The following is a 23,158-nucleotide window of genomic DNA, read 5'->3' as shown; positions in this document are numbered from 1 at the left end:
GTAGCAGTGAGTGAGATAAAGATAGGGTAAAAGTGAATACTAATATAGAATCGGCCTTTGGTAATTCATATCAAAAAATGCTAGAAGCTTCTTTGCGGAATTCTGATGTTTGAAAACTGAGGCTTGAAATAAATTTACTGCAAAATGAGGTGGCTGAGTGCGGTGGCTCATGCCTGTAATGCCAATACCTTGAGAGGCTGAGGCCAGTAGATTGCTTGAGCCCAGGAGTTTGAGATCAGCCTGGGCAACATGGCAAAACCCTGTGTCTACAAAAAAAATACAAAAATTAGCTGGACATGATGACACACACCTGTAGTCCGAGCTACTCAGGAGGCTGAGGTAGAAGGGTCACTTAGCCCAGGGAGCTTGAATCTGCAGTGAGCTGTGATTGCACCATTGCACTCCAGCCAAGGTAACAGAGCAAGATCCTGTTTCAAAAAAATTAAAAATAAATAAAAAATGAAATGAGGCATAACTACATAGAAATACCAATGTTTCCCTTAGAATGTACCAATGGATTTTGGTGCAGTGACTTTTCATCTGATAACTTCAAATAATTTGGCATTTTTATTAGTTTTCTTTTTTTAAGGTGAAAGTATGTATTATTATGTCTGAATATTTTCTTATAAAATAGAATCTGAAGGGTTGGGAACCACCTGTCATTGATGATCAGTATTAACAGTTTGAAATTTGTTTTTCTAGACTTTTTTCAGTGCATTGAACAACACATAGATGGTATTCCTGCTTTAAAAAGATGGGATCATGCTATATTTACTGTTTTGTGATTTGCTTTGTTTAGTTGATAATATGTCTTTTTTGGGTTAGTGAATAAGAGATATCCTCCATTATTTTAATGGGTTTATACTCTCCTATTACATCATAATTTTCTTGTCCATTCCCTTGTTGGTGAACATTTATGTTGTGATAAACATTCTTTATACATATATCTTTGCTTATTTGAACAAAAGTTTCTGTAGGATAAATTCTAGGAAATAGAACTTCTAGATCAAAGATATGACCATAGCTGGGCATGGTGGCTCACGCCTGTAATCTCAGCGCTTTGGGAGGCCAAGGCAGGTGGATCACTTGAGGTCAAGAGTTTGAGACCAGCCTGGCCAACATGGTGAAACCCCATCTCTACTAAAATACAAAATTAGCTGGGCTTGGTGGTGTGCACCTGTAATCCCAGCTACTTGGAGGCTGAGGCAGGAGAATTGCTTGCACCGGGAGGTGGAGGTTGCAGTGAGCCGAAATCGCACCACTACACTCCAGCCTGGGTGACAGAGCTAGACTGTCTCAAAAATAAGTAAATAAATAAATAAAGAATGATCATTTTATATTTTAATGTATATTTGGGGGCTCTATAAAAGTTATATTAACATTCTGATTTGCATAGGAAATAGACTTAGTTGTAAACTTTTGGATGTTTTAGCTAGGTGACATATCATCATTAATATACATAATTTTTTCTAATATAAGGTTTGTGATATTATAAAAATCTTTAAAATGAGAGCTTTGAAACTTTTTATTCTTACAGTGATGGAATGGGGAGAAGATATTAAAGCAGTTTCAAAAGATGAAGCAGTGATGTTGGTGAATCATCAGGCAACAGGAGATGTGTGCACACTGATGATGTGCCTCCAGGACAAAGGACTGGTAAGCTACCCTGAAGGCAGTAGGTAGACATCCAGAAAGGAAGGTTAAAAGGAATCCATTCGGCCGGACATGGTGGCTCACATCTGTAATCCCAGCACTTTGGGAGGCTGAGGTGGGCAGATCACTAGGTCAAGAGATTGAGGCCATCCAGGACCACATGGTGAAACCCCATCTCTACTAAAAATACAGAAATTAACTGGATGTGGTGGTGCATGCCTGTAGTCCCAGTTACTCAGGAGGCTGAGGCAGGAGAATCACTTGAACCAGGGAGGTGGAGACTGCAGTGAGCCGAGATCATGCCGCTGCACTACTCCAGCCTGGAGACAGAGCAAGACTCCATCTCAAAAAAAAAAAAAAAAAAAAAAAAAGGGAATCCATTCAAATATCTTACTGTGCTTTGAAATATAGACATAGACTTTAGTATGTATACTACTTTCAATAAAAATTTAGAAAATATTAAAAGGAAAAATATATCATTCTAAGTCACCCAGAAGTGGGATGTAGAGACTTAAAAAAAAAAAAACTGGGACAATGTGAATTATATTTCAATAAGACTGTTTTAAAAAATAGTAACTGGGATGAAAGCAGGTTAATATAGTTCAAATTGAGGGCTATCTGGAGATGAAGCAGTGGATTGCCAGTTTGAAAAATACGAACACAAAAAGCTGCCTTGGCCTGGCACAGTGGTGCAGCTTGTAGTCCAAGCTACTTGGGAGGCTGAGGCAGGACGATCGCTTGAGCCCAGGAGTTTGGGCTGTAGTTCTTTATGCTGATAGGTGGTCTGTACTAAGTTGAGCATAAATATGGTGATCTCCTGGGAGTAGTGAACAACTAGCTCGCACAAGAAGGGTGAACCAGCCCAGGTTGGAAATGGAGCAGGCCAAAACTCCTGTGCTGATCAGTAGTGGGATCATACCTGTGAAGAGCCACTGCACTCCAGCCTGGGCAACATAGCAAGACCCCATCTCTAAAACAAAAGGTTGGGGGAATATTGCTTATGATAGAATAAATATTTATAAACTGAGTGGATTTAAAAAATAAATTCAGTCTTTAGCCTTAAACGAATTATCACCTTAGAAGTTAAAGAGGTTATGTTCATAGAAAACTAAATAAATATAAAGTGTATAAATTAATGGAGTTAATGTGTGACCTAATAGTAAATAATCAAATAAATGGAAGTTCATTAAGGGCTTAGTAGTTATGATCAGTGACTATAAGAAGTGTAAACACCATCCTATAAGATACAGTTCTTCTCATCAGGGTGCTGACAGCCTAGTGGCAGGTGGAAGAAGGGTATCTCAAACAATGCTTTTTTTTTTTTGAGATGGAGTCTTGCACTGTTCCCAGGCTCTAGTGCAGTGGTGCAATCTTGGCTTGCTGCAGCTTCTGCCTTCTGGGTTCAAGAAATTCTCGTGCCTCAGCCTCCCAAGCAGCTGGCACTGTGGGCATGGGCACCATGCCTGGCTAATTTTTGTATTTTTAGTAGAGACGGGGTTTTGCCATGTTGGCCAGGCTGCTGGTCTCAAACTCTTGATCTCAGGTGGTCCACCCACTCTTGGCCTCCCATAGTCCTGGGATTATAGGCATGAGCCATAAACAATACTTAATTGCCAAGTGAGATGGCTTCAGTGGAGGGTAAGTGCACCGTGTACCTCATGGACATAGAAAACTTTATGAAGGGGAGAGGACATAAACTTGGCCTTGAAGGATGAGTAGAGTTTAGTTAGGTAGAGTGGTAAAGCAAGGACTTCTTTCTTAATGAAACAATCTTGGCAAAAACATCAAAGTGAGAATAAGCCCTGGTGTGTTTAGGTTTCAGAGATTTTGATTCACTAGGTTAGGGTAGTGTCAGAAAATGAGAGGAGATTAAAGAAAAATATGTTTTATTATTGTAGAATCTGTTTTTCTTGTCTGTCTGAAAAGCAGTGGCATAATCTTGCTGGAATGTGGAATACATTAAATCTTTTCTTATATTCAGGATCTTGAATTGTTAAAAGAGTATCACTGTGTAGATATATTTGCATTTATAATAATATTTATTGCCTGTCCCCTAAGTTCATGACATTAAAATTTTGCAAAACTAGTTGATTTGGCTATCTATAAAAGAGACTGTCCAATTAGTTAGCATTGTTACTCGTACAGATAGGATCATTACATTTATAGTGATTATCCTGAGGGCCTACAGTGTCCTTAAGTGGTTTTTGAATCTCAAAGGGTGATTAAAATGGTCAATATAAATATGTCTAACTGTATTCTAACACCAGTTTGGCATAGATGATAACTGTATCAACCAGAATATTAGGTAATTTAAAATTCCCCACTCATGTGGACAAAAGAAAATTTGGTTGGCTTGTTTGCCTTTATAAAAATGTTTAAGTCCCAAGTAATTATTTCATTTCAGATTAGTTAATACTGAGCATTCTAAATAATGCTCTGATAATATTGAATAATTTGAAATCTAGAAGAATATTTTACTTTCTTTTATAAAGGAGTAACTGAGAAATATAAGGGTGGAAGCATTATAATCTCTCCCTGCTGCCTAATAATTACAGAGCAATATTAATTTGTATTCACTAGTAGGAATGTTTACTTGATTTATTTTATACTTTATGGATACATTCGAAGAAGGAAGGCTGTTGTGGGCCAGTTAAAAAATATTACTTTGATGGTAATGTAATTATAACATAGCTTTTTTAATTTAGGGGATTTCTTGAAGCCCCCATTAGTTTCTCAGTGGGAGTACTATTGGCATTTTAATAGGACAGCAGTGTTGCTGAGAACTGTCCTGGACATTGCCAGATGTTTTGTGTACCCAGCTGCCACACAGTAAATGCTAGTAGCACTCCTTAGTCCACAGTAAATGCTAGTAGCACTCCTTAGTCCACAAGGACCAAAATTATCCTGCAGTTTCCATACTCACCCAATGGAGAACCATTGACCTTATTATAATTTCAAAAGGAAAGAAGAGTGCAGTAATTTGTTTAAGTCTCTATACGGTGTTCTGATATGTAAAAAATCTGTGCATTCAGATAAAGAATAATTGATACAGATTGATTTTGTCTCTTAGAAATAATGAAAAAGTTCTGAGTGACAGACCTACCAAACATTGACAGAGTTGATTTAGGCAGCTTATGTTTACTCATCCTTCTTTTGAAGAATATGAAACAAAGGATTAATTTTTTTTTTTGAAAGTGTTGGTCCTTTTTTTTTTTTTTTTTTTGAGACGGAGTCTTGCTGTATTGCCAGGCTAGAGTGCAGTGGTGCCATCTCAATTCACTGCAACCTCCGCCTCCCAGGTTCAAGCAGTTCTCCTGCCTTAGTTTCCCAAGTAGCTGGGACTACAGGTGCCCGCCACCACGCCCAGCTAATTTTTGTATTTTTTGGTAGAGACGGGGTTTCACCATGTTTACTAGGATGGTCTCAATCTCTTGACCTCGTGATCCGCTGGCCTCAGCCTCCCAAAGTGCTGGGATTACAGGTGTGAGCCATCGTGCCTGGCCTGGTACCTTTTTAATAAGTGTCTGTGAATTGTCTTGGCCTTTTATGACAATTTATGATAAAACTAAGAATTTTTATTTCTGTCAAAAGAACTTTATTAAATGTTTTATAAACATTTATTGACTTATAACATTTCCCCTAAAATAAGTTGGAACAGAGCTATCCTTACAAATCTCAGAAAATAGTTTGGCTATCTTTACTGAATTTATGTTTTAAGTGACCCTTCTAACTGAAGAAATAAATACATCGTGAATGAAAGATTAAATATAAAAGCTAGTTATTTGGCACTTAAAACCCAGAAGTCAATAAATTACAACTACACTTCATAATGTGTCTAAAGCTAAAATGCTTTATAGGTTGAATCCACTGCTTTTTGTTTGTTTTGGGGACACTTTTCAACAAATTTCATTTAGTCCAAATCTCAGTGTATTTAAACAAAGTACTGTAATCATCATTTTAAAGCAAAGCAAGATGGGATGCTGGTGATTATCTTACTCTATATTAATTGCTTGAGGTATTAGTTCTTTCTTTGACTGGGCATATATCTTCATTTAAAAAAAATGATTTAATATTGTAAAGGTGATGGAGTAGGAGTTGTGTAGCTGGAAAACTAAGGCAGAAGCTGTAATATATATCATCTGTGGGCTTTTATAATGCTTTTATAAAAGCAGCACATGGATATCAGTGTTTCAGTTTTTTCCATATGTGTAGGTTCACATAAATTGGTTCTTAGAGATGATGTTTACATCTATTGTTCCCATGGGAAACCAAAGTAGAGCTTACTGCATTCTTGATTGAAGTTGCAGCTTTCACTTCAGTTAAGGCTTATAACAAGGAATGCTATTTCCTCAGCAGGAAAGAACAATTAACCGATTCATTAATTAGATCCTGTTTGTACTTTTAAATTTTTTTTTTTTTTGATAGGGAGTCTCTCTCTGTCACCCAGGCTGGAGTGCAGTGGCTCAATCTTGGCTCACTGCAACCTCTGCCTCCCGGATTCAAGCAATTCTCCTGCCTCAGCCACCCAAGTAGCTGGGATTACAGGCATGCACCACCACACCTGGCTGGGGTTTCACCATGTTGGCCAGGCTGGTCTCAAACTCCTGACCTCAAGTGATCCATTTGCCTCTGCCTCCTAGAGTGCTGGGATTACAGGCGTGAGCCACTGTACCTGACCTGTATTTTTAATTTTTAAATTTGCATGGAAGAAAGTCTTCTGCCCTCGATATAGGTATTAACACTTATCAGCAGTGGATAATATTTTTCTGTTTAAGGACTAAGGCACTACAAATATTTTTATCCTGGCAAAGAACATGATTTTGCATACACTAATAAATATTCTTCATAATAGAATATGTAAATCATTCTATTATATTAATTTTTAAATGTTTTATTTTGGACACTAACTTTTTATACTTTGCCATGAATCTACACTCAGATTCTATAGAGCTACACTCAGATTCTATAGAGCTATAAGTGAATGTTCATTAAATATATAGTCTTCTTTGATAACTTAACCATTTTGTTGTATTGTTTCAAAATAATTTTGCAAGTTATGTAATAATTACCAGAGACTTTGTTTGGGGTAGAACAAATTTGAAATCATTAAGTCCAAATTTAAGAAGTTACTTGAATTTCATTTTTTATATAGTGATATATGTACCTATGACTTAGGACTCGAAGACTTGGAATCAAGACCTGTAATTTTTCATGTAGACACTGTTAGTAACTGTGCTTTGTTTGTAGAAATAGAGGTAGATTTAAAATATTTTGGTTAATTAAAAGTATACTTGGATGATTATATTTAAAGCTTGGAGACTCGGCTCGACTATAGTCAGGTTTCTTCTATCCAATATTGTTTCTTGCTTTTCAATATTTTAGGTTGTTGCTCAGATGATGTGGTTGATGGATCATATTTTTAAGTACACAAACTTTGGAATTGTTTCTCTGGTCCATGGAGACTTCTTTATAAGACAGGTAAGTAATAAGCACTTTTTTCCCACAGTGATAGCCTGGTCAAATTGATTATTGATTATAAAAAGAGGTATAACAAAACCAATTATAGTAGGTAGGGCTACTGCTAACTGGTTTCAGGGAGCTCTGTTTTTTTTTGTTTTGGAGACAGTTTTGCTCTGTCACCCAGGCTAGAGTGCAGTGGCACCATCTCGGCTCATTGTAACCCTTCACTTCCTGGGTTCAAGTGATTCTCATGCCTCAGCCTCTGGAGTAGCTGGGACTATAGGCATGCCACTACACCCAGCTACTTTTTGTATTTTTAGTAGAGATGGGGTTTCACTGTGTTGGTTAGGCTGGTCTGGAACTCCTGACCACAAGTGATCCACCCGCCTGGGCTCCCAGAGTGCTGGGATTACAGGTGTGAGCCACCGTGCCCAGCTCAGGGAGCTCTTTCTCTGAATCTTTGTTCCCTAACCATTTATTTCAATCTCAATTTGAGTGTGGATAAGTATTAAAATACTTAAAATGCAAACATTCTAACCTCTACTCTTCTCCCATTTAGAGGGTACAATTTAGTTTAGTAAACATTGCCCACTATTCAGTTTCTTAGCTATGTGAATTGGGCAAATTATTTAAACACTCAAGTTTCTTTGTTTTCCAAACTTGAATAATATGTAGTATCCCCCACAATGGTTGTTGTGGGGATTAAATGAAGTAATATCTATAAAGCACTCAGAACAATGCCTGCTACCTTTATCATCATTTTTATCTTGATTACTACTATTGTATCACTATTATTTTTATTTATAAGGCACTGTTGTATAATATAGTAGATATCTAAATTACGATAGGCAGATTATTAAATAAATAAATAATAAATAAGTTAATGTAATAATAATAATGGGAGATGTTTTGGGAATTCATAGTGGGAAAAATAAGTATATCAGTTTTATGTGAATCCAGAAAAACTTCAGAGGAGAAGATGATACTTGGCACAAGTTTTAAAGAATAAGTATGGATTTGATGGAGGAAGGTGTATTGGAAAGTCCTAAGCGTTAGGAATAGTTTAGGTAGGAAGAAGAACGATAGCCTCTTATCAGCACTACATTATTTTCTTGACTTGTTACTAGTATTGCATGCTTTATTTTCACCAGAATGGATGACTGAAATATGATATGTAAGTGCTTTTATGTATGACAATACCACACTTATTTGGTGTTTACATATTTAACAACCTGGATTGTGCTGTGCTTCGCACATAATAATTACTTAATAAATAACTGGTGAATCTGATTAAGCCTTTTCCAAGAACCACAAATTCAGAAATAAGCTGGAAGTGAGTAGAAAAACTTCTAAGTTCTGTGAAAATAGGTATCACAAGACACCTATACTTTACTCCAGACAGTTTTATGTACTGGACATTATATCTTTTTTTTTGGAAACACCTTTATTCTTCTGAGCAGAGAAACAAATATAAGCATAGCTTGGAACCACAAGAAGTGGCAATTGGGAGTAGACACAAGGTCAAGACAAAATAAACTGATCAGGACAACTTAACAATGATCCTAGTGTAATAGCTCAGAGAAGGCAGCAGAACCAACAGTTAGAAATCTTAGCAGTCTCAGGGATCTGAAAAGCTAGCTGAGCACCTTACCTCATTTCCAGCTTTAGGAAATAATTGAATTTATAGTGTAGTGTAACAGTTGACCCTAATGATTATCCTCAGGCATCAAGAAGAGGGGCCGGGCTCTGTGGCTCATGCCTGTAATCCCAGCACTTTGGGAGGCCGAGATAGGCAGATTGCTTGAGGCCAGGAGTTTGAGACCAGCCTGGCCAACATGGTGAAGCCCTGTCTCTACTAAAAATACAAAAATTAGCTGGGATGGTGGCACGCACGTGTAGTCTCAGGTACTTTGGAGGCTGAGGCAGGAGAATCGCTTGAACCTGGGAGGCAGAGGTTGCAGTGGGCCGAGATTGTGTCACTGCACTCCAGCCTGGGCAACACAGCAAGATTCCATCAAAAAAAAAAAAAAAAGAGGCTAAATTATACTAGATTATCAGTGTACTTTTAGATAAAAGTCGAAAATTAGGTACTGCAAAATATTTTCTTGTGATTACTATGTGAAGTTTTGCATACATAGAGATTATATTTCAAAGTATCTAGAAAGTTTACAAATTTATTTCTAAAGAGCATTTTTTTCTCTGATAGACTAGTAATAAAAATCTATAACATGAGGGGAAGGAAGGGAAAAAGCATTAATGTTTAAAAGAAAATTCTCTTGAGACTTTACTACTAGACCATTTTGACAAGCTTTTCCAAGAATAGTAAAATATTTTATGTATAATCTTGAGAACTTAATAGCTATCTTAATCATAATCAGTTCACCTCAGTAAACTAAGAAAATGTCTTACATGTTTTCTATTTGGGATACATTTGATCTAAAGACTGAAAGCACACTAATTATTTTGAGGAGCTTCTGTAATTTTGTTGGCTGGAAAATATTGGCAAATTGATCACACTGAAAGAACCTTTGTGATATGTAGTTGTAAGCTTTGGGCCTTCCTACAAATTTTTCTAGATTCTTCATTTTAGACTTCAGGTCATCTTCTTTTCTCTCTTTCCCTCTCAACTAAGATACAGTCCATTAGAATGTCTTTTTAGCTTTACTTTCACATTTTTTCCCGAATGTAACTACTTATCATCAATACAATATAATTGAATCTTGTCAAATTCCCTTGTGTGCAGTACTGCAAGTCTTCTAACTTATTATCTCCTGTGGTCTTTTGGTCACAGGAGCCAGCAGATTTTCTTTATTTTTTTTTTTTGAAACAGGATCTCACTCTGTCACCTCAGGCTGGAGTGCAGTGGTACCATCGGGGTTCACTGCATCCTCGAACTTGTGGGCACAAATGATCCTCCCACCTCAGCCTCCTGCGTAGCTGGGACCACTAAATGTGCCATCACACCCGGCTAATTTTTGTATTTTTTTGTATAGACGGGGTTTCACCATGTTGCCCAGGCTGGTCAGACTTTTAAACATAAATAAGATTGTAACACTTCCTTATTCAAAACTATCCAAAGATGTCCGCTCCAAAACTACTTACCATGCATAAGGCTCTTCTCATTTGGTCTCCACCTCCCTCTGTAGCTTCTCTTCCTACCACTGACTTCCTTGTTTATCACATTTCAGCCACACTGGCCTTGGTGCTGTTCTTTGAACATGCCATACTCATTCCCACCAAATAAATGACCTTTGTCCTTTTCGTTCTTGTCACCTGGAATATTCTGCCTTGCATCTTCACATTACTTATTCCCTCACATTTTCACCTCCTCATAGTGGGTTTCTCTGACCCTCTTGACCCTTTCTATCCTTTTACTGTTTTCTTCCTAACACATATTACTAGTTGAATTTCCACTCCACATATACCATCTTCCCAAACTAGAGTGTAAGCTCCATGAAAGTCTCTTATTTCCTCCTCTATGTCTAGTGCCTAGGACAGTGCATGGCACATAGCAGGCACTCAGTAAATAGTCACTGAATTGATGAATGGCTGAACTTTCAAGGGCAATCAGAACAATTTCCTTTTCCTTCAGAAAGACAGATTTATTTGTATAAGGGCTAATAACTTCTCTCTTTTTACCACTGTGGTCAAAAAGGGAAGTAAGGTGAGGGGGGAGGGAAATCACTATTCTATTCTATGATTGGATTTTAATTTAGAAGCTGTAATTTCTATTTAATTTTATGGCATTTTAATTTTGGATGTACCTGTACTTATTACAATGTGTGTGTGCCTTCTAGGGAAGATCTTATCGTGACCAACAGCTGCTGCTTCTCAAGAAGCACTTAGAAAATAATTACAGGAGCAGAGATCGAAAATGGATTGTTTTGTTTCCAGAAGGGGGCTTCCTCAGGAAGCGGCGAGAAACAAGTCAGGCATTTGCCAAGAAAAATAACTTGCCATTTCTTACAAATGTTACTCTGCCAAGGTCTGGGGCAACAAAATTATTTTGAATGCACTTGTAGCACAACAGAAAATGGAAGTCCAGCAGGAGGAGATGCTAAAGAATTAGGTATGATGGTTTTAGCATTTTTTACCTTGTTGGAGTTAAAGGATTTTCTGGAGTTACAGAAGATGATCAGTGTTCTTTTTTATATTTATAATTTTGTTAAAATAATACTTAGGGAGAAGATGAAACTGTAATTTTTTAAAATGTTTCCATTTACAAAAGAAGTCTATGCTTTTAGTAATTTACTCAAATAATACAGAAATGCATAAAGTCAAAGATGTCTTTCTCCTGTCTTACTTATATGGAGCCATTCCCACGGCTGCAGTAAACATTCTTACAAATATCTTTACATATTGGTGGAACTATTTCTGTAGTACAGATTCCTAGAAGTGGAATTGCTAGACTAAAAGATATAACTATAGAAATGACATGTTTGAAAAATTAGTCTTTTCATTTATCAGATAATATTTTCATTTATCAAATTGAGAAAGCTTTTGGTCTTCTTTTGTTTGTTTGTTTGTTTTTGTTTTTTTCCTGGATTTTCTTGGGAGACAGTCTTGCTCTGTTGTCCAGGCTGGAGTGCAGTGGTATGATCATAGCTCACCATAGTCTTGAATTCCTGGGCTCAAGCGATCTTCCCACCTCAAACTCCTGAGTAGCTGAGGTTGTAAGCACATGCCACCATGCCTGGCTAATTCTTTAGTTGTTTTGTAGAGATGGGGGTCTTACTATGTTGACCAGATTAGTGTCAGACCCCTAACCTGAAGTGATACTCCTGCCTTGGCCTCCCAGAGTGCTGGGAGTATGCCACCGTGTCCAGCCTTGTTTGTTTTTAATACAGAGAACTAATTTAATGCAATTTGATAGTATTAAGAGCATTAAGTGTTAATAAATGACTCAGTTATTCCACTGCAAATATTTATCAAAAGAAAATAATCTGAAATGCAGGCAAATAGGTTTATTACAGATTATTTATAATAGCCAAAACATTGGAATTAGCCAGAAGTGAGAATGGATTAGTAATTATCAAATATCCATACAACGGAATACAACACAGCTGTTACAAATGATGTTTATGGAGTGTTTGTATTGGCTTGGAAAAATATTTATGCTCTTCTGTTAATAGGGTGGGCAAACATACAACTCTTCTGAAAACAATTTGAATTCAAGTCTGTAAACAACGAGGCAGTAGGAAATGCATGAAAGCAAGGGCACCAAAATGTTAGCAGTGATTGCTTTTCTGAGTTGTAACATTATGGATTATTTTTCTCTATTAATGCTTTTCTGAATTTTCCGTTGTTAAAAATAATGTGTATGTATTACCTTCTTACCATCAAAAAGCAAATCATACTCAAAGATGCAACTATCTTGCAAATAGCCTGATAAATTACAAAGTTTTGCAGAAGATATTTGTGCCCATAGCATGGAGACTGTTTTGAACAAGTTACCTAAGATACTACTGTGAAAGTCTGGTTATAAGTTAGAAAGCTGAAAGGCATTCACTAGGCCTGTTTCCTTTGCAGTATTTTGCTATTTCTTTTCCTATTCTTTAAATAAAATAAAATAATAATTGAAATGATTGGCCCTCAGAAACAATATGTTTTTAAATGGCAATCAGGACCAGACATAGAAATAATGTCTGTGATTTAACTCAGATTTAACTGAGTTTTCCTTTTATTTGTTTCTCCCAAGCAGCTGCTTGGCAGTCAGCTCTCTTAATCTTCCATCATCTATTAAAAAGACAAATTGGAAGAGTCTTTTAATAGAAAAGGAACGTTCAGAATAGTTTCACTGCTGGAGAGACACTGTGGCAATGGCAGCCAAGCCAAAGCTTGAAGGCAAATGTCTTCCAAACAGGATTAGTTGCACTAATAAAGATTGCTGTTTTAAAATAGTTCCACCCAGGCAATATCCTGTGGTGGTCTAGATCTCAAATGTAGGGGCAATTGTTATACTGATTGCATAATAGTGAAGAAAAATCGTTGTTTTCTTTTAGAGAGAGCTAGTTTACGTTTGTAACTAAAGCAGAGTAGTTTATTTTTTAATCCTACCTTAAAGTTTTTCATTCTGCCTGTTTAGAAGAAAAACCATAAGTATACCTGAAAACTAGTTTTACCTGTATTTTATTATTCTTTTCCATGTTTTGGTATTTTGCATTTTATTTTCTTTTGTGTTTATATTAACTAGCATTTTATTCCATGTATACACAAACCATGCCTTTGTGTTTGTTTTAATATGTGATCCATACACATATACCAAAATTAAGTTCTGTCTGATTAACTTTAAAAGATTAGTATTTTGTTACCACATGATTTAACAGATATTAAACTGAATTTTGGTGTTTTTTCTCATCATTTAATTATACAAATTTTCAAACATACATAACAGTTTAAAGAATTTTGCAGTGGATGTCTGTGAGCTGACTAGATTATCTCTTCATCATTCTATCCATCCATTAATCCATCTTGGTTGTTTCATTTTTTAATGTGTCTAAAAATAAGCTTCATTAGTATACTTTACTCCTAAACATTTCAGCATGCATATCATTGGTAGCTTGTTAAAGTGTGTTTCTTTACATAAACTCAGTTCATTTAGCAATATGTTATTTAAAAAAAATTTTTTTACTTGTTTTACAAGTATATTTTTCTCCTTCACAATGTTGTTCTAAAATCTTTACAGAATTTAAGGCCAGTTTTAAATTATTTGACATACAAAAGTAATATATCATTGATTCCTAATGCACATTTGGACTTATGCTTGAAAATGAGTTTTCTTTTTTTAGGAATTTCTTACATACTTCAAATAAAGAATGGACCATTATACTCTTAAAGTCTGACCATCAGTATCCTCTGTGATGATTCTGCTCTCAGTTCTCACTCACCTTTGTACCCCATGCTGGGATAAAAACAGTGTGCAAAGGATCAAACTTAGCAGAACTTACCATCCCGTCTCCACAACAGTAGTCACCAGTTGTACCTTCCAAAAGGCAGGAAGCTTTATTGCTTTATGTGTACATATAACTCTTGCTAAAACTGAGGGAGATATTTTGCTTTTTATTTATTTATTTATTTTTTTATTTTTTATGTATTTTATTTTTTGAGATGGAGTTTCGCTCTTGTTGCTCAGGCTGGAGTGCGATGGTGCGATCTCAGCTCACTACAACCTCCACCTCCTGGGTTCAAGTGATTCTCCTGCCTCAGCCTCCAGAGTAGCTGGGATTACAGGGGTGCACCACTACACCTGGCTAATTTTGTATTTTTAGTAGAGACGGGGTTTCAAACTTCCGTCTCAGGTGATCTGCCTGTCTCGGCCTCCCAAAGTGCTGGGATTACAGGCATGAGCTACTGCGCCCGGCCTTTTTTTTTTTTTTTTTTTTGAGACGGAGTTTCGCTCTTGTACCCAGGCCGGAGTGCAGTGGCAGTGATCTTGGCTCACTGCAACCTCCACCTCCTGGGTTCAAGCAATTGCCCTGCCTCAGCCTCCCAAGCAGCTGGGATTACAGACACGCGCCACCATACCTGGCTAATTTTTTGTATTTTTAGTAGAGATAGGGTTTCACCATGACCTCAGGTGATCTGCCCACCTCTGCCTTCCAAAGTACTGGGATTATAGGCATGAGCCACTACGCCCAGCCTCAAGAGCAGCAACCAAGTGTATCCATAAAGAATGCTTAATTTTGTTGCCATGTTCCAATATTTATTAATGCCTATCCTCAGTATCACAAATCTTGGTGTTTATATTATATTATATTATATTATATTATATTATGTTATATTTAGTGAATGATTTTGTTTTGTTTCGAAGTCTGTTTTTTGTTTCTGTGATGTGAGTTTAGCTTCTGACCTTTTCATAGGTCAGTTTTTTATAGGAATGTTAAATATAAATTAGATCTTCATAGTGCATAATTGTATCAGATACTTGAATGGTGCATGTCCAGTAGATAATAGTGTTCCTTGTTTCGAGGTTCATCCATTTTATAACACAATAAGTAATGCTTAATTTCTTCTAAAGAACATTATAGAACAGCAGCACTAAAGTTCATCCTTAGAATTTTTCTTAAACCAGAAGGTATATTGATATACCTTACACTGGTCAAGTAATCTATGTTATTTGCTACAGATAATATAAAAGTTGATTTAATTTTAAGTCTTTTTTTCTTTGTTCTCAGACAGCAAATCAAAAGGCCTCCAGTGGATAATAGATACGACGATAGCTTATCCCAAAGCTGAACCTATAGATATTCAAACCTGGATCCTTGGATACAGGAAACCAACAGTCACACATGTACATTATAGGTAAGAATTCTATATTAGTACTCAGCATATGTCCAACAATACTACCTCAGGACAGCATGAATGTCTTAATATTTAGTTTTTAATCATACAGTAGAAATAGTTGGCTCAAGTTCATTCTTATGCTGCATTTTTAATATTAAAATATCATTTGAAGTAGGTATTTCACTCAGTTATAGAGATCTCTAAAAGTGATATTCTAGAGGCACTATGTTTATTTGGTTGCCTGACACTTGAGTAAAAGTTAACTTAAAGGGCAAACATCAAGGATAAATATATACTCACTTGGCTTAAGAAGGTATGTATTAATAGAGATATTACAGAAAAGAAGTCCTCATCCAGAACCCCAGAATGTTCTTGGATCTTGTGCAAGAAAGAATTCAGGGCGAGTCTGTAAAGTGAAAGCAAGTATATTACAAAAGTAAAGGAATAAAAGAATGGCCACTCCATAGACAGAACAGCCCCGGGGGCTGCTGATTGCCCATTTTTATGGTTATTTCTTGATGATATGCTAAATAAGGGGTGGATTCTTCATGCCTAGCCTTTTTAGACTATATAGGGTAACTTCCTGATGTTGCCATGGCATTTGTAAACTGATGGCGCTGGTGGGAGCATAGCAGTGAGGATGACCAAAGGTCACTCTCGTGGCCATCTTGCTTTTGGTGGTTTTTAGCTGGTTTCTTTACTGCAACCTGTTTTATTAGCAAGGTCCTTATGACCTGTATTTTGTGCTGACCTCGTGTCTCCTCCTGTGACTTAGAATGCCTTAACTATCTGGGAATGCAGCCGAGTAGGTCTCAGCCTCATTTTACCCAGCCTGTATTCGAGATAGAATTGCTCTGCTTCACACACCTGTGACAGAAATTGAATTTGTTTTTAAATCAATCCACATAAGATTTTCTGAATGATTAAATTGGTAACTTAGCTATGACTTACACTTTTAAATTTTTAACATTTTAATATGTCATTTGCATAAACAATAGCAAAAACATTTATTGAATATGTATGCTAGCTTCTTGTTTTTTTATTGTAGTTTTTTTAAGGAGTTTATATAAATATGATAGGTATTTGTATGAAGCATAGGCTGATAAGGCCTGTTGGGTTTTGATCACTTTTATAGGCCTTTTAGCCTTACTGTGTTTCCATGTGAAAGACCTCAACCCCTGGCAACTACCTTACAAAGGTGAGGAATTGGTCCTAAGGAACATCACAGTTGCCACAAAAGCCCTCAATTCTAGAGGAAAACAACTCAAATTACGTACCATTGATAGTACATAGGTAGCATATTTTTATATGTGTAAACCATCAGAGTTTTATTAATACAAATGTAAGTACAGAGTTGGAAGAATTTGAATGAAAATTAAATTCTGAAATTTAAAATTACATAATTAATAGTTGGACTTTTTGATGTGTGAGGGATGACTATAAAATTACAGTTGATTCTGGTGTGTGGCTTACACTGAGGTAAGAGTGTAATTCCTCGTGTCTCTTTTCTCAGTCGACTCTTTCCACAGGTTTCCCTTTTACTTAAGTTATTGAGCAGTTACTCTGTATAAGGCAATGTGCTAGGCCCTGGAAGAATTGCTCGAGGAACAGTTTTATTTCCACATATGTGAAACATAGCAAACCTTCAGTAAGTTTTTACATTGTAATCTATGAATGAAGGACAATGTTAATGCCCAAGCTAGGAATACATGGCTATTGGATGTATGACTATATGTGCATTTGATATATGTGCATTGGATGTATATAGATCTTCCTAGCAAATCATACCCCAAAAAGAACTGAGATGAGGAAGAAAACATTGTGTTGTATGGGCATTCTAGTATAGGTGACCCTGCTTTTCTTTTTTAATCAGTAAATGGAGGAAATTTTAGTTTATAATCAGGAAAAAAATGAATCAAATCATAAAGGATAATAGAAATGGAAGAAATGGCCTACTTTTAGCAAGATTACTTTAACAGTCTCTTACATTCACTTGAAACAGAGGTTCTTAGTGCTGGGGCTCATGGATAGACCTCAGAGAATTTTATAACTGAATAAATGAATTTTTGAGAATGTTTATACCTTTCTACAGAGAAAGTTCATAGCTTTCACTCTGTTCTCAAAATTATTTATGACCTCAAGAAATTAAGGACCCCTGACTTAGAGATGAAAACCTCATAATAGATAGAAGATGAGGAATGGTCAGTTTGATACAGAAAAATACTTCTAATAAAGAAAATTTAATGTGTTAAACTAGTAGAGATTAAATCATGTTATAGAATCATACTCCAAGATATTAAAGTACAAATTATGCCTGATTATGAATATGCACATACATACAAACCCTAGGAGTCTTGGGACAGGTGAGGAGATATACTTTTCTTCCCAGGAATTTAATGAAGATTATTGTCTAACCAATGTTGGACAGGAGAGGAAGGACCTGTGTTCAGAAATGGAGAGCAAATGAAAAGAGCAGGAAAGAACAGAGGTGTCCTGGTGTCAGGATAGTACTGTGCTTTTGCAAGAAGCCTGTGAGAGGGGATATGGGCCACGTCTTTAGCAGCTCCCGGGAATATAGTCTCTATCAACTATAGAGTGACTTCTCATGTATTGTTCTTGGCCATCAGAACACCATGGTGCATAGGGAAAGAAACAGTGGTTTTAATTCAGACTTTTTGTTCATTTGGTTATATTTTTAAAATTTTAAACAAGGACAAGATGTTTCAATAAAAGTTTTAAAATGCAGCATTAGAAATCACATTATATATATAAATGTTAATAATATAAATAATTGGGATTAGATCCCTTTCTCTTGTAATGTGGGGAGGTTGGCAAGAAAAACTGGGTAGTATCGGCCGGGCACGGTGGCTCACGCCTGTAATCCCAGCACTTTGGGAGGCCGAGGTGGGCAGATTACCTGAGGTCGGGAGTTTGAGACCAGCCTGACCAACGTGGAGAAACCCCGTCTCTACTAAAAAAATACAAAGTTAGCCAGGCGTGGTGGCACATGCCTGTAATCCCAGCTACTAGGGAGGGTGAGGCAGGAGAATCGCTTGAACCTGGGAGGCGGAGGTTGCGGTGAGCCGAGATGGCGCCGTTGCACTCCAGCCTGGGCAACAAGAGCGAAACTCTGTCTCGAAAAAAAAAGAAAAACTGGATAGTATCAACTGCTTAAAGTGGGGAGTGGGTGCCCAAAGCATAGGAAAAGGTGGTCTGGAAACTATAAAGTTCACTAAAAAGTAGTAGTTTTGTTCATTGTTGGCTTATCTTCACCTATAGGGAGATTTGAACTATTCATCCCGAAAGGTTGCTTCCTTTTTTTTTTTTTTTCCTGCAGTTTAAGGCAATAATTTACTCCCTTTTCTGCAGTTAAGCATAATTTCTCCCAGAACTCTATACGAGCTATTAAACCATATCCATATGAGACCAGCCAATTTTGTTTCACATGATGTAGAAAGGATTTGTTTTCGTCTTAGCAGACTTAAAAAGATAAATAAATAAAGCAGCCCTCATTCTTGAGAATTTAATTAAAGTGATCACTTAGTGATTATGGTATATAACTGGGCAAGTCAGTACTGTTGCTGGTTTGTGTTTTTTGAGACACAGCTTCACTCTGTCGCCCAGGCTACAGTGCAGTGGGCACTGCAACCTCCACCTCCCGGGTTCAAGTGATTCTTCTGCCTCAGCCACCTGAGTAGCTGGGATTACAGGCACATGCCACCATGCCTGGCTCATTTTTGTATTATTAGTAGAGGCAGGGTTTCACCATGTTGGCCAGGCTGGTCTCGAACTCCTGACCTCAGGTGATCTGCCAGCCTCGGCCTTCCAATGTGCTTTAGCCACGCACCTGGCCTGTTGCTAGTTTTTTACTGTAATCCTGGGAAATGTGACATATGACAGTCAGAAAGTAATCCATCCTGCTCAACTTTTATTAGATCCCACTTGAGATATTTCATGTATTTTAATTTCTCCGTTTTAAAAGAAATAATGTGGTTGGTTAAATGTTATCTATAGAGTTGACAAGCATGAGAAGCCTAGAGAGTTCTGTAATTTAAAAAAACAAAAAAGAGAGCTGACATAGATGAGTCCTAGAACACTAGTACCACTTAAAAGGCAGTTATTATGGATCAAATCAAAACAAATTCATAGGTAGTAGTAATTAAATGAAACACAATTTTTTTTTTTTTTTTTTGAGATGGAGTTTCGCTTTTGTTGCCCAGGCTGGAGTGCAATGGTGTGATCTCGACTCACTGTAACCTCCACCTCCCGGGTTCAAGCGATTCTCCTGCCTTAGCCTGCCGAGTAGCTGGGATTACAGTAGGCACGCACCACCATGCCCAGCTAATTTTATATTTTTAGTAGAGATGGGGTTTCTCCGTGTTGGTCAGGCTGGTCTCGAACTCCCGACCTCAGGTGATCCACCCACCTTGGCCTCCCAAAGTTCTGGGATTATAGGCATGAGCCACCGTGCCTGGCCGTGAAACAGAATTCTAAGAGAAACTCCCAGTTGAAAGTACAGATTAAGAGAAAGGTTAACAATTCATAAGTATTAAATCTATAATAAGTGTATATATATTTGAGATACTTCTATTATATTTTAGGTAGATTTCATAGAGGGCAATAACTGTGCTTCCTATGTAGTACATCTTGGTATCTGCTGAGAGCCACAAAAGATGGCTCTGGGTGGCTGGGGTATTATATTGTTATACGATAGCATTCCTTACCATCAGAATTCACTTGGGAAACAATATAGTTAGCATGATTTATTTAACATTAATCAATGGTTTGTCTATTTATTTATTTATTTTGAGACAGAGTCTCGTTGTGTCACTCAGGCTGGAATGTAATGATGCAATATCGGCTCACTGCAACCTCTGCCTCCCGGGTTCAAGCAGTTCTCCTGCCTCAGCCTCACAAGTAGCTGGGTTTACAGGCACCTGCCACCACGCCTGGCTAATTTTATTTTTCCATAATACATTTATTTTCACTTCTTACAAATTATAGTCCAAGCTGCCAAATAAATTCCACTACCTGTTCTGTACCTCATTGGAACATAATGTGACAAGCAAGTATATGGAGATCTCTGAGCAAAAGTGGCATTTTCCCACAAAGTAACTCCCTTCATACTGTGTTAATAAGTTCTTTAAAAAAAAAAAAATCTTTAAATAGAAAAAGAATATCTAGATTGCCAGAATGTACAGCAGAATGTTTTTCTTGATTTGAAATTTCTGTACTGACACTTAGGAAAAAAGCATAAGAATGTAATAACTTATTTTAAATACTCTGAAACTGTTTATTTCTTCCAATAGCAGTTTTCTCTATTAATTTACTACTCAGGCTTATGTTGGTTTTTAGGATTTCTAGAAGACATGACATGTTATATATGAAACACCATAAAATACACATTATTTTTATATAAAATACTACTGAAGTACTTAAAATACCGCATAGATGAGAAAGTAAACATATGTGGCAGAGTTGTATACTAGAACCTGTCTTACAAATAGGTAGTATTGCTGTGTTTCAAAAGTTGAACTTTTAGGGCATGCATTGAGAGCATATTCCTCAGAAAATTTGTGGCAAATGGTGATTAAGTGCTCAGGCAACTTTGCTAATGCTGGGATTCTGGTGGCCAGAAGTTGCCCCGACTTTGGCAGATGCATTGTTGTGAGATGCAAATGATGTACAGGTAAAAGGGTCTTTTAGGCTGTGCACGGTGGCTCATGCCTGTAATCCCAGCACTTTGGGAGGCAGAGATGGGCAGATCACTTGAGGCTGGGAGTTCGAGATTAGCCTGGCCAACATGGTGAAACCCCATCTCTACCAAAAATACAAAAATTAGCTAGGTGTGGTGGCATGTGCCTGTTACTACTTGGGAGTGAGACAGGAGAATCGCTTGAACCTGGGAGATGGAGGTTGTGGTGAGCCGAGATTGTGCCACTGTACTCCAGCCTGAGCAACAGAGCAGGACTCTGTCGCAAAAAAAAAAAAAAAAAAAAAAAAGGCCGGGCGCGGTGGCTCAAGCCTGTAATCCCAGCACTTTGGGAGGCCGAGACGGTCGGATCACAAGGTCAGGAGATCGAGACCATCCTGGCTAACCCGGTGAAACCCCGTCTCTACTAAAAAATACAAAAAACTAGCCGGGCGGGGTGGCCGGTGCCTGTAGTCCCAGCTACTTGGGAGGCTGAGGCAGGAGAATGGCATAAACCCGAGAGGCGGAGCTTGCAGTGAGCTGAGATCGGCCACTGCACTCCAGCCTGGGCGACAGAGGGAGACTCCGTCTCAAAAGAAACAAAGACTTTTAAAAAACACAAAGCACCTTGTAAATATAAAGCACCATTATTAAAATATATAAAGAATGATAGATTATTGATAAGTCTGGTATTTATAAATCAGCATTCTCCATATATTGGATCTCAGTCATTTATTACTTTAAAAGATGCTTTTTAAAAAATGCATTTATTACCAATATTGTTTATTGTTTAGGGAAATATTTTTTATTAGCTTGCATACAACTACATTATTGAACTTTTCCAAAAGTAATGCTTATTTTAAAAGAACTAAGACATCTAAGGGAAACATCTGAGAGTAAAGAACTTTTTCCTCCTCCTGACTTCTTTTTATTTCTGTCAAACTGGAAGACAGCTTATTCCTGCTAAGCAAGTAGTGGGCACAGTGCATTGCTGTTCAGTGGTTAATAGGAAAATTAAACATGATTAGATTTTAATTACAGGGAGAGTATTTATAGGGATAAAGACAAAAGTAATGTCTGTCCTTAATATAAATGTCTATTTCACTTCAGTTAGGACAGTGAGTTAAAGAAAATGATCCTTGTGCAGAAGTAGCTTAATTTTTCATGTTTAAAATCTTGAGAAGAGATATAACCATAAGTGTAGTGGCATAGATAGATTACTAAAAGCAGAGGTGTTGTTTTCATGTGTAACTTGATTAGGACTTTGGTTACTTGGGAGAAGGCATTCAAGTATGAACTTTGGAAAATAACTTATTTTAATTTGGGGAGGGGGAATTAATTTAGAAAAGAAATATTAATATTTTTTAAAGATACATATGCTGTCTAGCAAGAGTAAACAAACATTAACATTTTGACATATTTGCTTTAGGGTATTTGTAATTGATAAAAGAAATGATACGCCATTTCAGGCCAATCAGATTTGGAAAAATCAAAGATGGTGACTTGGACACCAATATGGGAAAAGGTGATCTCTTATATACTGCTAATGAGATTACAATCTACTGTGATCACTTTGAGGACTAGCTGACTATACTTATACATTGAAAATGCACATACTCTGTGATCTAGCAATTTCCATGGCTGGGCACGTACATAGCCTACATTAGTTTGCAGAGTATTATTAAAATTACATCTGCACAGTGAGAATTATTGTCAAAGAGATGAGGGAAAGTTATTTGTGAGAAAAATTACCAACACTTAAAAACAGAGAATAATATTTTGTAATTTTATGCCTAACCCTGTATGTATTTTTGATTAATATACCATTTTGGTCTTTCCTTCTGCTTTTACCCTTACTCCCTAAGACAACAAAACAAAAAAGTCATGAGTTTTTATATGTTTTAGGGGCTGTAATTTCAGAAATAGTTATTTCTTCAAAATCTTTTTATTACAGAAAATTTCAGACTTGTAAATGAAATCTCATGTGCACATCACACCTCCTCAACAATTACCAACTTATGGTCAATGTTACCTCCTGTATGTTATTTTCAGACCCCAGTGGATTATTTT

At 36.9% G+C, this 23,158-nt stretch overlaps 1 protein-coding gene across 1 annotated transcript in view; it reads left to right on the top strand.

Moving 5' to 3' along the window:
- The window catches only part of LPGAT1 (lysophosphatidylglycerol acyltransferase 1), a 98,106-nt gene that overhangs the window by 42,735 nt on the left and 32,213 nt on the right, over positions 1 to 23,158 (top strand). The window contains 6 exon segments of the mRNA XM_017853047.1: positions 1,538 to 1,656; positions 7,036 to 7,131; positions 10,911 to 11,112; positions 11,115 to 11,141; positions 11,144 to 11,182; positions 15,288 to 15,414. Coding sequence (XP_017708536.1) covers positions 1,538 to 1,656; positions 7,036 to 7,131; positions 10,911 to 11,112; positions 11,115 to 11,141; positions 11,144 to 11,182; positions 15,288 to 15,414 — 610 coding nt within the window.

Source organism: Rhinopithecus bieti, unplaced genomic scaffold (genome assembly GCF_001698545.2).
Source record: "Rhinopithecus bieti isolate Rb0 unplaced genomic scaffold, ASM169854v2 scaffold_35166, whole genome shotgun sequence".
NCBI classification, from domain to species: Eukaryota; Metazoa; Chordata; class Mammalia; order Primates; family Cercopithecidae; genus Rhinopithecus; species Rhinopithecus bieti.
The sequence above is the reverse complement of the archived record's forward strand: the minus strand, read 5'-3'. Positions and strand labels throughout refer to the sequence as shown.